At 34.2% G+C, this 12327-nt stretch overlaps 3 protein-coding genes and 1 non-coding gene across 4 annotated transcripts in view; 1 reads left to right on the top strand and 3 right to left on the bottom strand.

The window, feature by feature from the left end:
* The window catches only part of LOC105230290 (uncharacterized), a 237065-nt gene that overhangs the window by 84712 nt on the left and 140026 nt on the right, over positions 1-12327 (bottom strand). The window lies entirely within an intron of this gene.
* LOC105230288 (adenosine 3'-phospho 5'-phosphosulfate transporter 1) lies at positions 109-3943 on the bottom strand. Its single transcript, XM_011210980.4, has 5 exons — positions 3146-3943; positions 2831-3066; positions 1938-2761; positions 1747-1872; positions 109-1137 (listed from the first exon to the last, which is right to left on the bottom strand). The coding sequence occupies exons 1-5, from the start codon at positions 3175-3177 to the stop codon at positions 967-969; spliced, it is 1389 nt and encodes a 462-aa protein (XP_011209282.1). The 5' UTR covers positions 3178-3943; the 3' UTR covers positions 109-966.
* On the top strand, positions 4436-8831 carry LOC105230289 (uncharacterized protein DDB_G0287625). Its single transcript, XM_011210981.4, has 6 exons — positions 4436-4737; positions 5415-5734; positions 6988-7103; positions 7336-7851; positions 7946-8262; positions 8408-8831. The coding sequence occupies exons 2-6, from the start codon at positions 5531-5533 to the stop codon at positions 8512-8514; spliced, it is 1260 nt and encodes a 419-aa protein (XP_011209283.2). The 5' UTR covers positions 4436-4737; positions 5415-5530; the 3' UTR covers positions 8515-8831.
* LOC115066452 (U6 spliceosomal RNA) lies at positions 10332-10438 on the bottom strand. The gene has a single exon (XR_003846021.1). It is a non-coding gene; the product is annotated as a U6 spliceosomal RNA (small nuclear RNA).

Here is a 12327-nt window from a genome sequence, read left to right as displayed (position 1 = left end):
GAAATTCCAGGTGGCTTTTTACCACATACATATATCGGTCAACATGTAAATGGAAACGTATGCTCATTTTATTTTCGAATTATTAACTTTTTTTTAGCATTTATATCGTGCATTTTTATTTTATTTTTATTCCACCAAGACACGAGAAGTGAAATTTCGTTATACATAAGTCATAAGTTTAAAGTTTCGAAAACCCAACAAGGAACATTGAAATCGTTGTTGTTTACATTTAGATATTAGAAACATAAGACATACATACATATGAATGTTGAAATCAACAAATTTGTTAACAATTTTCATTTTACAAATAAAATATTTTAAATAGCTACAGCATCAAACAGGCGTATTTTTTGCGCAAACCTTCTTATTCTATTATAATTATGCAGATTTTAAACTTTTTCTTATTTGCGTACATAATTTCGAAAGTTCTCAGTTGAATATAAGAGCTTATAAAATCTTTTTGGAGAAAATAGCGAATAAAGCATGCACAGCTAGGCGAAAATATGTATGAATGTGTAATTTGCTTACAAAACCAACAAAAAATATTTTTTTTTAGCTAATTGCACATAAGTAGCAGGAAGTATTAAATATTAGATATGTATCTATGTACAAAAATAATTTCTAAAAATATTTTAAATTTACCACTTTATATACATATTTAGTATATGTATTTGTACGTTATAAATAATTTATAAAGTGAATATAATTAAAGGTTGCAAGCTATTAGACATTTATACATTTAAAAAAGTGACAATTTTATGTAAAGATATAACAGTCAGGAGTAACATTTTGCGCTCCACTTTCGCTGCCAGAGGAGTTAACTAATTAAATTAGCTTACTTAAAGCTTAGTTTTATGCAGATTTGCGCCACTCATTTTGTTAAGTAATGCTACTGGCATACGCACTAGCGTCACTACAACCATTACAAACGCTCGCTTCGTTGGGTACAACAACCAACTGTGCCAACTACGCTGCCATTTTCGGTTTATGCGCCTCCGCACGCTTACGTATGGCTTTCATGCGTTGTTTGCCATAGGAACGCATGAAGACCGCAAAGAACACAACCAATATACCGAAAATACCCAGTACCGATATTTTGTGTTTGTAGATTAAACACGAAAGCAATATAGCAAAGGCCTGAAATAAACAAAGAAAATAAATTAAATAATTTATGTGTTGATACAGTTGTTTATTTGTATGAACACTTAAGCTTATAGGCATGTGGATACAAGTTTTAGGCAGACCAAATAATAAACAAGAGGAGTGCAACGTAAATAGGTCATATATTAGATAAATGAATATTCGCATTAGATATTTCATGCATATTTTAAAGATACATATTTGTTTGGTATTACGAGCGTATGTGTTGAGCGTAGTTCTCATAAATAAATATATAGATATATAATTATTATTTGGTGTTTTTGTAAAATATGAGCTTAATATTCACCCACATTTTTCTGTTAAAATTACATTTTACATGCAACGTACATACAAATGTTTGTATGTACATATGTATGTATATATTTAATATTTGCTGACAAACTACAAGTACCGGAAAAGATATTTGTATATTTTATAACTTGCTTACAAAGCCACCAAATTGTAATTTTCAGCATTGCGTTTACACCCAACTGTACAAATTAGCTCAATATAAGTTTACTTAAGCTCAAGCAAATGTTGCATGCACATGTTTGTCTCAACGTGTTTTTGATCACTTTTTAACGGTACACATGTAGACCAACTCACCTGTCGTAATGTCATGATGATCGTAAATACAACTGCACCAAACACTGATATTGTATAAAAAATAAATAATTGACCCACAGCCGAGCACATGGATATTGTGAGTGCGTCAATTATGAATTTGGGATGCTGCAATAGTTGTAACATTAATAAAATAAATATAGTATTATTACTCAGCAATTTTTCGCGCTTACCTCACTGGCAAACGCCAGTGAATCCATGAAACCGCCTTGTACCCATAGGGATGTCGCTGTAAATATGGTGGAGAAGAGATTCACACCAGCCATCATTTGCAGTGATGACATTTCATAGTGCTTGAATAGATCATCCTGCCAATTCGCTGTGAAGCTGTCACAAGTTAAGTACATGGTGAGCAGAAAAATGCCCGTGAATGTGGTCACGTTGCTCGCCTTGGTGCCACTTGCTGAACCGGTCATGAAAAATATCATTCCTAATGATATCAATATAGCTGACACGTATTCATACCAATCGTATTTGTTTTTTGATATGATTTTACCCATTAACATCACAGGTATGATTTTGCATGCTTTTGCCAGCACTTGCGTGGGAAAACTGACAAATTTGAGGGCTTCATATTGGAACCAAGCACTCATTATATTCGAGAAAGATGCAAATGAGTACTTATAGAGTGGTGTACAATGACGACCGGCTGGACGTTTAATGCGTAATGTCACCATAGCACACGTAAACGCAGATAAACGATTGCAAAAGACAAGAAATTGTGAGTCTTTGAAATGTGATGGTTGACCATCGGAATTGAAATATTGTTGTGTCATGATTTTTTCCTGCAGCACACCCCACGTTAGATATGAGATCATAAGCCCACTAAAACACCAGCCCAGCAGCAAAGTCTCTTGAGATTTCGTACGGGTTTTTGCACCAGTTGTTGATGGCAATGGTTCCATTGGTTTGCGCTCCATGGATTCGGAGTAGTCGAGCTCAGTGCCGGGAGTGCCAGTGATGCACATGCTGACCGCAGTGTATATGCATGTTTTCTCTGTGTGAATATAAATAACAAATATAATCTATGCCTGCTAATATTTTTTTAAGTATCGAATTAATTTACCACCGCGTTCCAAGTATTTTGTGCTTCCAACATATTTGTAAATAAGATAACCAGGTACAAAAACACAACTATAGCCAAAACAATTGGCCATTAGTTTCAACAACCAAGAATACTCCTTATTGGAATGGGACTCCACGAGTTGTGAGAGTGTCGCATGTGTATAGTAGCCGCCTAAAGAGAGGCGCAAAATGTCCGAAAAGAAGTGTATCACCAGCAGCGCGGTAATAACAAAACCGCTACATGGTTACAATCGAAGGAAATAAAGCCATAGTTATTAAGAATATTTAACAATATAAGTTATTAAGTGGTACTCACCAAATTACGACATCTGGAACCATTTTCGCCATGGTAATATTTTATACTATGCCTAGCTGCAATTCTATAAAATTTCTTGTAAAATTTTGACACGTCAATAGCGTGCGCACAGTCTTTGCCTCAAAAGTTTATGCGGTACCTATAGCTTCCGTTGGCATTCACACTTACAACTGTTTTGTATGTCCTAACTACACAGTTGCTATTTCGTAACATAATCGCTGACTTTGAGATTTGCGGTTCAAACGATCAGTGATTCTTGTATGCCTCTTACGATTAGGCAGCCATCTATTCGTAGTATTGGTATACTAAAAAAAAAAATGCCGGCGGCGCTTATACCAATAGCTCTAAGATCGCATATATTCGCCCGGTCGAAAAGATCAACAGCTTTCTTTGATATCTCAATGGTCAAGAGTTCATTGCCCTTAATACACCACAACTGGTTTCGCGAATATGATAAATACGCAAAGACTAATAATAATTAAAATATGCCTATACTATACTAGTATTTATCTTGCCACAACAGTGTATCACCACATTAGAATTATAAATATTTATGACTGAAAATCTTCAGCAGCTACATATAATATCTCACACAAACTCAGTCTAGTGAATTTGTTTTTGCAAAATTAATCCATATGTGTCTACCTGATGATATTACTGTTGTTGTTACAAACGCCAACTTTGAAGTATACGCAATATTGCTGTGTAGAACCTTTTTAAGGGGGAAATGAATGGCTCAGTACTCCAAACGAAAGGGGAGCTAAAAAATGTTTTACTTTTTATATCTGACTATTTAGCGAAAACAGCTGTTTGTAAACATAACAACATGCATTGTGCAACAACCTACAAGGTTGCATTTCATATATTCTCATAAATATAAATGAAAGAATGAAATGTAGAAATCGTTACAGTTATCAGTTTTATGGTAACAGTAGGGAGATATAAATATTACATCAACATCTTTTACTACTGTTTAGATTTTTTTTTTATTACAATTTGTCAACTAATGTCTTAATATGCATAATAGGGAGGGTATTTATTAAAATGACTTAACATTGTTTGAGCTAATATCTAAATGGAACTTTTCCCATAAATTCAAACATATTATTATGAAATAAATAAATTTACTTACAAGTCATATAAAGTAAATAAATAAATATTATATTTTCATTTAATAAATAGTTTTTTCTTTTGATTTTTTTTTTCATGTAAAAGTCTTTTATGTAAAGGTTTGGCAACTCTACGTGCTGAATTCCTTTTCGATATTCGCTGAATGTCTGTATAAAGTCGCCATTTTTTCTTGCGCACATTATCTATCATCAATTCTTGTGAAATCTACGAAGAAATACTAGTTTGTAGAAATTTTGTAGAAATAAAATCATTTAAATACTCAAAAATCATTCAGAACTAAATATTAATTCTCAAAGTATATTTTTGAATTACAACTACGTATAAAAAATTCTTTGGAAGAATTTGGCTTTCTAAGCCAGCAAAAATTTGCTTGCGGCGTTCCCCGCATAACATCAATCAATAAAGTGGAAAAAAAGCCGTGAGATAAACATTAATATTTCAAATCAACGCAAATTTCCAACGTAAGTTTTAAAATATATATGTTTTTTAATATTTTGTTCGAAATATCAATTAATTTGTAGATATTGTGTAGACGCCATTTTGTAAAAGATGGCCTTGACGATTTTTGGAACAATACATACAAAATATATGTAAATACATTAGGCCTGGGTAGTTTACGTCATCTAATAACTGCTAATTTTATTCTATTTTGTATACATACATATGTTTTTAAAAATTTTAATTATTTGGAGATTTTAAAAATTTATCATACAAAAGTGTAGTCTTTTTATAAAGTTTTAGACCAAAATCGCGGTGCTTATAATTAAATTATCCCGACCTAATGTATACATATATCTAGTACAACAGGCAGTAGTCATCTGCAATTACGGAAATACCTATTTTTAACTATATGCACACATACAATTTAATTATATTTTCGCAAAAAATAGTACTGTATCAATTTTATTTATGCAGGTAAAAACGTTTTAAAATTCATAGCAAAAAGGGTAAAAAGTGGGTGTAGCCAAAAAAGGGATTTCACTATTAAATTTAAGGTACTATTGTTACCTAAATTTCTTAAAAATTGTGCATTGTTAGGTAATTAGTGAACAGGTAGATAATATTTAAGAAACAGCAGTATTACAATCATTGAGTTCTCTGTCTATAAATACCAAAAATTTCTCTTGATTTATTTCAGTTTCAAACAAATATTGCTACAGTTTACACACAACGCGATATAAGTTGCAGTGAATAATCATAATAAAATTTCATCAAAGTTATAAAGTAAACAATTTCAAAGTTTTATCTACAATAATGTCGGCATCAATAAGCAAAATTCATGTCACCAGCTCGACTGGTTTGTCATTGAATGAACGTTTTACTGCAGTGCAGGATCGCCGCCGCGAAGTACCAGAACGCGTTTTGCGACCAACTCGCGACACATCTGTCGCAAATCGTCGTCTATTGCAGCAGCTAGCTAGAAGACATAAAATGCAAGCAGCACTTAAATTGAAACGCGTACGTAAATGGTCAAAATTTATAATCATTTGATGGGAACATACAGCAAAGTGGTTGGCTAAAAGTACAATTTTGTATCAAACATGTGAGCACAGAAAATGAATGGTTTATACACAGATGTGCTGTTACAGCTTCGGAACTTCTATAAATCTTTATCGGAAAAGAAATGTTGCAAATAGAGTTCATTCCTAAAAGTGTACTTTTGAACACCCAATTCTATATTATGTTTGCGAGTAGCATGCCGTACGTTCGAGCGTGCAATATTTGATGTAGGAAAAGGTGAAATACATAAGATAACATGTGTCAACATAGGAGAGCATCATTTGGCGTTTTGAGGGGAATGGATAAAAAACATTACGCAGTAATAGAAACATAATCGTCATATTTGAAAAAAAGGAAAATCGGCATTTGATGAAGGAAAGGGAGTTATATCTACCTATGTATTACAGTAGAAGATATCATACGGTCAGCTCTTAACGGGAATGATTAATGTAACATTGGAGATGTTACTAATTATTCAATCAGTCTAACTGAATTATGGTAATTTACCCCCAAATAAATTATATTTGGAAGAGACCATAAAAAATTCTCCATTTTTTCACACTGATGTTGTGAAAGTATTTGTCAATTCAGCCTCTAGTTATTGTGTATAAATAAGGACATATAGACAAAGAAATCGCTACGTCTTTGAGCTTTGTAACCGGAAACCATACTACACCATATTTGCAACATTCTTTAAACCTTTGGGAAATGTGTCATTCTGTTACAACAATAACTGCAAAGGATTGCAGATTGCTTCTGCTGCAAGACATCAACCAGATGAGGTCACCTCAAATTACATGCCGTGGGACAACGAATGAGTGAAAATAATTCTACAATAAAATATTTTCGAACCTTACTTCGGGAGTTTGTTATTTGACCACACATCCCCTAGTATTTTTACTAACATAAATCAATCGTTTGGAATTTTACTTTTTGAACACAAACATTATTTAAGCTACTCTTACACATAATCGTCACACATCAACTTATTCTAAGCAGTTATAGAATTGGGTGATAGAAGCGAAATGTTTATACCTGCAAGCTACTCTACAGTAATATTTAGTGCTCGCTGTAACAAAGCGTTAGCCAAAAAAACAGCCAACCAATATTGCTTAATTAAAGTCATGTAGACGTAAACGGAAACCCCCTAAGCGAATCCACGTTTAATTTTGAAAATTTCTTCTAATTCACACCCTGTGTGGATCTTACAGAGAAGCATGCGACCAATTGGAGGAAGTGTAGCTATGAGACGCGGCACTATCAAGGCCTTGCGTGTAGCAGCTAATGGAAAACCGATCCGTACCAACAGCCTGACCACCGTTGCAACGTAAGAACAAAATTTATATACATCATATACATACATATTTTATGTGATCTGCAATAAGACATGCAACAGCAAGGCTATTGCATGTGAACCTGCCAAACAACAAAATGCATTAATATAAATATTTTACAAAAAATATGGCAACTACGAACTATACAAGAATTTTGAACATAAGTTACCATATGCATGACATTGATTCAATTCTACTTTCTTCAAACCCTCATCTAATATACAGAATGGAAGCCGATTTGATTTCGAACAATCAACGCAACTTAAACAGATCCCTCCGTCGAGCGAATTCCGTTTCGAACCGTTTGGGCCGCCCACTAGTAGGCGGTGCTGCTCAGCGTATTGCCCAGCGACGTTTACAACGTGCATTGCCCGGTGCAATGATACCACATGAAATGCAGAGGCGTGGCCGTTCACGCAGTCGTTCTAGGGCGCCTGTGGAGATTATAAATTTGACCCGTAGTCGTTCACGCAGCCTAGGACGCTCGCTACCAACAGACGTTCAAGTTCGTGGTCGTTCCCGCTCACGTGTACGTTCACGCAGTCGTGTCAATGCTGTTTCCAGAAACAATATACCAGTAAAAGCTCGCTTGGGTGTCCGTCCTGGAGCTATTGCTGGCCGTCGTCGTAGCCAAAGTGCTGTACGCGGCGTAGCACAAGGACGCATACAGCGTCGACGCAATTCTAATGTTGCTGCTGGAGTTGCTGGACGTACAGCTAACGCTGGGCGCCAACGGGGAAGGTAAGTTACAAGCCCGTTATTGTTAACCAAAAGAATCTTAATAAATAATCTTTGGTATATAATTAATTTAAACTTAAATTTTTTTTACTTCTAGAACAATGACTAGAAACGCAAACGCCATAGCAAACACGGCTGGCCGCTCACGTTCACGTACACGTAATGGCGTACAGGCACGCGCGCAATCGCGTGCACGCTCACGTACTCGTGGGGGATCTGTTGTGGGTCAGCGCAATGTAGGATCGGCTCACGGTGGTCGCATACGTGGCCGTAGTCAACAACGGCGTGGAGGACGTGGTGCAATATCACAAAGAAATGGTAAAACTAATGGTAATAAAAATGGACAGCAGCAACAACAACAGCAACGACGTGGTCGTAGTCGCAGCCGTGGTGGACGCGGTGGCCGCAATCAAGGTAAAAACTAACCAAGGCGTGTTGTAAATGCACACGCTACGCCTGGAACTGCGGTAATTAAGTGTGGAAAATGCGACAGCACATGTTGCTTAAAATTGCACCTGATCATACAGTTTTTTACGTTACTAACTTTTATTTTTTTTAGGTAAGACTGCTAAGCCAGAGGTTGATAAGGATAAGCTCGACAAGGAGCTGGACCAATATATGGCGACAACAAGAACTGAGAACAGTGACTTTCTGCTAAGGAATTAGGTCACTTAGTATAGCAGCATAACCACCGTAAAATACATATATAGTTTAGTTTAAACATATTAATATTTATTATTTTACATAAAGCAATTTGAACATTTACATAATACGTAAAACTCATTGTTTTCCAACTCTTAGTTAAGTTAAAGCAGTGAAAACTGCCTAATCAAACCTATGTAAATAAATGAAAGTAATTTACATTAAGATCTTAATATTATGGCGTAACAATTTTGTGAAATCCTTTATTATCTCAAAGGATACTTGAATTTGATGTACTTTATTGTTACCAATATCTAATAAATAATAAGCAGCTAAAAATATTATTAGGTGTTTTTCTTAACAATGTAAAACGATACAAGGAAAATGATTGAACGCTGAAATATCCTTTAGAGCTGCAAGGTCATGATTTTACTTTTGAACCATCCGCTTTTATGACAACTATATGCTATGATTATGCGATCTGAACAATTTCTTCGGAAATCGTTCTATTTTTACGCAATTCTGCTCAAATCTAACCATTTCTTATTGCTGCTACAGTTCAAATGTCGTAAACGGTATATAAGCCACTGTGAATGGCCATAAAAGTGGGCACACCTCACACGAACATAAGCACATACATGAATGCGTATGTATGTAAAGATTTGACTACGCTTGACCTTCTGCAAAAAGCTACTTCGAGCGATATATGCCGTCATAAATGTGAAACAATGTAGATATTGAAGGAAAATACGAAAATACACCTCCAAATTAACTATCCTGCTTGGCGTCTAAAACCAATGAAGGTACAAACATCCATGGTCATATATACATATGTATGTACATACTCGTATGTATATGAAAAGTCAGACGTTTTAGTTGAATAAGGGTTGAGTATATTAAATTTTGCTTTTTTCTCTCGTTTTATTATTGTTTTTTGCTATGGAAGGGATAAACATATTGTAAAACATGCGTAAACGGTTTCAAATGGTGCTATAAAATGTCAAATAGTGCAATATACATTTTTTCTCTCTTATTGGGTTTTTACCATGTAAATTTCTACAATGGCTTTTACTGACTTACATATGTATGTACATGCATTCATACATATGCGCGAAAGTTCGGAAATTCCTTACTTTTTCAAGGGTGCCCTTTGAGTTACAGATTTAGAAGTTATGAAGAAAAAGTGTTTGAATAAAATCGGAATTTCTAAAAAAAATTATATTATAATTATATTATTAATAGTTATAGCCGCAATAAAACACAATCCGGCTACCGGATATCCTTTACACAATTTTTCACACCTCGTAGAATATGAATGAACATTAGGGTGGTGTTGATAAGTAATAATTTAATTTTGATTTTGTCTCTGACGTTTCCTTTTGGTTGTTACAAACATCGTGACAAACTTAATATGCCCTGTTCACGGCATCAAAATATTGCAACCCATATAATAACATCAAAGTCCTGCTGAACGAAGAAAGCAGTGATGGAAAAGGTGTATGCTAGTTTCATTTCAAATTGTAGCAATCAAGTATTTTTTATTATTTAACCCAACTGTTTTTCCACGAAAAGTTAATCAACTCCTGTATGGATTCGTACATTAATTCACACGTGCATATATACATACATACATATGTATATACATATATGTACATATGTAAATAGTACAATATTAAACTTGCATGTACAAATTTGTCCATTTGACGTAAGAATGTTATGCGAAGGTGTAGAATTTAAGTATAAAAAACTTATTCATATATGTACATACAATTAGAGTATATATGTAAGTATGTCAATATGTTACGTTTTTATCAAAATAGCATTTGAGTAAATTTTCGCAAAAAAATGTGGAACGCTTCACGATTTTGCGTGTCATCCTTGCGCAGGGGCCATGCTAATCTTCTCTGTATCGTTCCAATTTTAGTATATGTTCTGCCGAAGCAAGAACAAATGTTACTGGGAACGAACGGTACTTATAACGTTAGCGGAACGAAAAAGCATCTGCGAATTATAACATTCAAAGGCAACGAATGAACAACGAGCAGACAATCAAAATGTATACGTACTACGTATAGTAAGAAGAGAGAGGGAAGAGGAAGCGGGACAGAGCATTTAATGACCGCGTTTTGTAGGTAGTATAGGTAACTGGATTAAAAAAAATTCAATTTACATCCAAATATGTATTTGTAATATGGCATAAAATTACAAAAATTTAATAAAATCCGGGAAATATGTATTATAAAATATTAAATTAAATATGCTTTTTCTTAGTAAAAGTGTATAAGTGCATTTTCATTAAATATTTATAAAGCCAAATGCATGTTTATTGAAATACAATTATGTAAGAGCAACCGATTTTGGAGAGTGGTGAATAAAAATAAGCCAATTAAGAGAAATAACGGAAATCCTCATGTGTGTTATAGGGTTCAGGGGAAAGCCATGAACTGGTAATATAAAGCGTTTATTAGATATTTATACTTGTAGTATATATGTACATACATACATATACGCACATATAGTACATATGCTTGGCGTAAAAGGTGGAATGTAGAGACGAAAATTCGGCTTTTGAGGCTTGGAAAAGATGTAAAAAATATATTTGAACAAATTGTTAAAACAAAAATACACATTTATAAAATATTACTATAAAAGCTGGAATAGAACAATAAATTAATTTATTTTCTTTGCAAACAAACAAAAGGACATCTGCAGTGCAATCTCTTTGCCTTTATCCGTTATTACACAAAAAAACGAGTACAAACACAAACCAATATTTAGCTACAGTTAAAAAATCTAAATACACATAAATTCTAAATAAACAATTTTGAATATTTTAAACAAATACGCAAAGCACAATGCCTAATCTCTGTCATCAATCTTCAATTGTGGCATGTTGGCAGCAAACAAGGCTTAAGACCTCCGAACACAATCAAATATAAACAAATAAATGCATATCTATCTACATAAATGTATACGTATGTGATTACACAATTCACAAAGGTACTTGTATGTATGTGAGAACATGTGTTAAGAAGGGTGAAACATTTGTAAGTGCAAGTGGTTAATCCTGGCGTCACTCAATGCCGCACTTGATTCTTGGTATACAAGAGCCAAAATCTTGTATTTGGTTGAACAAATATATTCACATATACACATACATATATTTGAATGTTTCCTTATACAACCGCATAACTGTATTTTCTGGTGAAATATTGGCATTTTCGATTTATACTTCTGTTATGCATTTGAATTGGGTAAGAAGCTTCACAGACGACTCGTACGTTCTGTGGTCGGTTGGTGTGGGTCTTAGTGAGCATGCTAAACTAATAGATGTATACATGCACATTCAAATATTTGAGGTCGATATTGGGTCAGGTCTGAAAAGTTCAACATCAAATTGGCGTTAGTTGTATACTCGTAGTTGGTTGAAAGGGAGATGTTTTTCTGAAACACCAGTTTAGCAGCGGCGCTAGTTATCAATTCACAAGCTTTAAAAAAGCCCAAAAATATGCAAGATCTTGAAGATTATGTGCTTTGGAAGATATTCTGACATACTTAACTTTTGATTTTTGGTCGTCAGGAAAAGAAGCTCTTCAAATAAATGGTCATGGTTCGTCCCTTACTCAATTTGCATGAAGATCTGATTTTTTAATTTGGACAGGAATGCTTTAACTTTCATTGGAAGTAATGTAATGGAACAAAAACATCTCAGGCTCCAGTTCAGATGCCTTCTTTTTACAGCAGTACGAACGTGGATCCGCAAAAAGTGCACTTTGGTTCCCTTTTTTAAGCTTAAGTCGATTGACTGTCAAAAAGTTTGTGACACGAGGGCTGCTA

The sequence above is a fragment of the Bactrocera dorsalis genome, chromosome 2, assembly GCF_023373825.1.
Source record: "Bactrocera dorsalis isolate Fly_Bdor chromosome 2, ASM2337382v1, whole genome shotgun sequence".
Taxonomy (NCBI): Eukaryota; Metazoa; Arthropoda; class Insecta; order Diptera; family Tephritidae; genus Bactrocera; species Bactrocera dorsalis.
The sequence above is the reverse complement of the archived record's forward strand: the minus strand, read 5'-3'. Positions and strand labels throughout refer to the sequence as shown.

Excerpts from the sequence above, each read along its gene's own strand:
- LOC105230289 (XM_011210981.4), top strand. The coding sequence starts at position 5,531 with ATGTCGGCATCAATAAGCAAAATTCATGTCACCAGCTCGACTGGTTTG. Across the intron at positions 7,104-7,335 it reads AGCCTGACCACCGTTGCAAC|AATGGAAGCCGATTTGATTT; the intron begins GTAAGAACAAAA and ends TCTAATATACAG. Across the intron at positions 7,852-7,945 it reads GCTGGGCGCCAACGGGGAAG|AACAATGACTAGAAACGCAA; the intron begins GTAAGTTACAAG and ends TTTTACTTCTAG.
- LOC105230288 (XM_011210980.4), bottom strand. The coding sequence starts at position 3,177 with ATGGCGAAAATGGTTCCAGATGTCGTAATTTG. Across the intron at positions 3,067-3,145 it reads GTTCCAGATGTCGTAATTTG|CGGTTTTGTTATTACCGCGC; the intron begins GTGAGTACCACT and ends GTAACCATGTAG. Across the intron at positions 1,873-1,937 it reads CACTGGCGTTTGCCAGTGAG|CATCCCAAATTCATAATTGA; the intron begins GTAAGCGCGAAA and ends CAACTATTGCAG.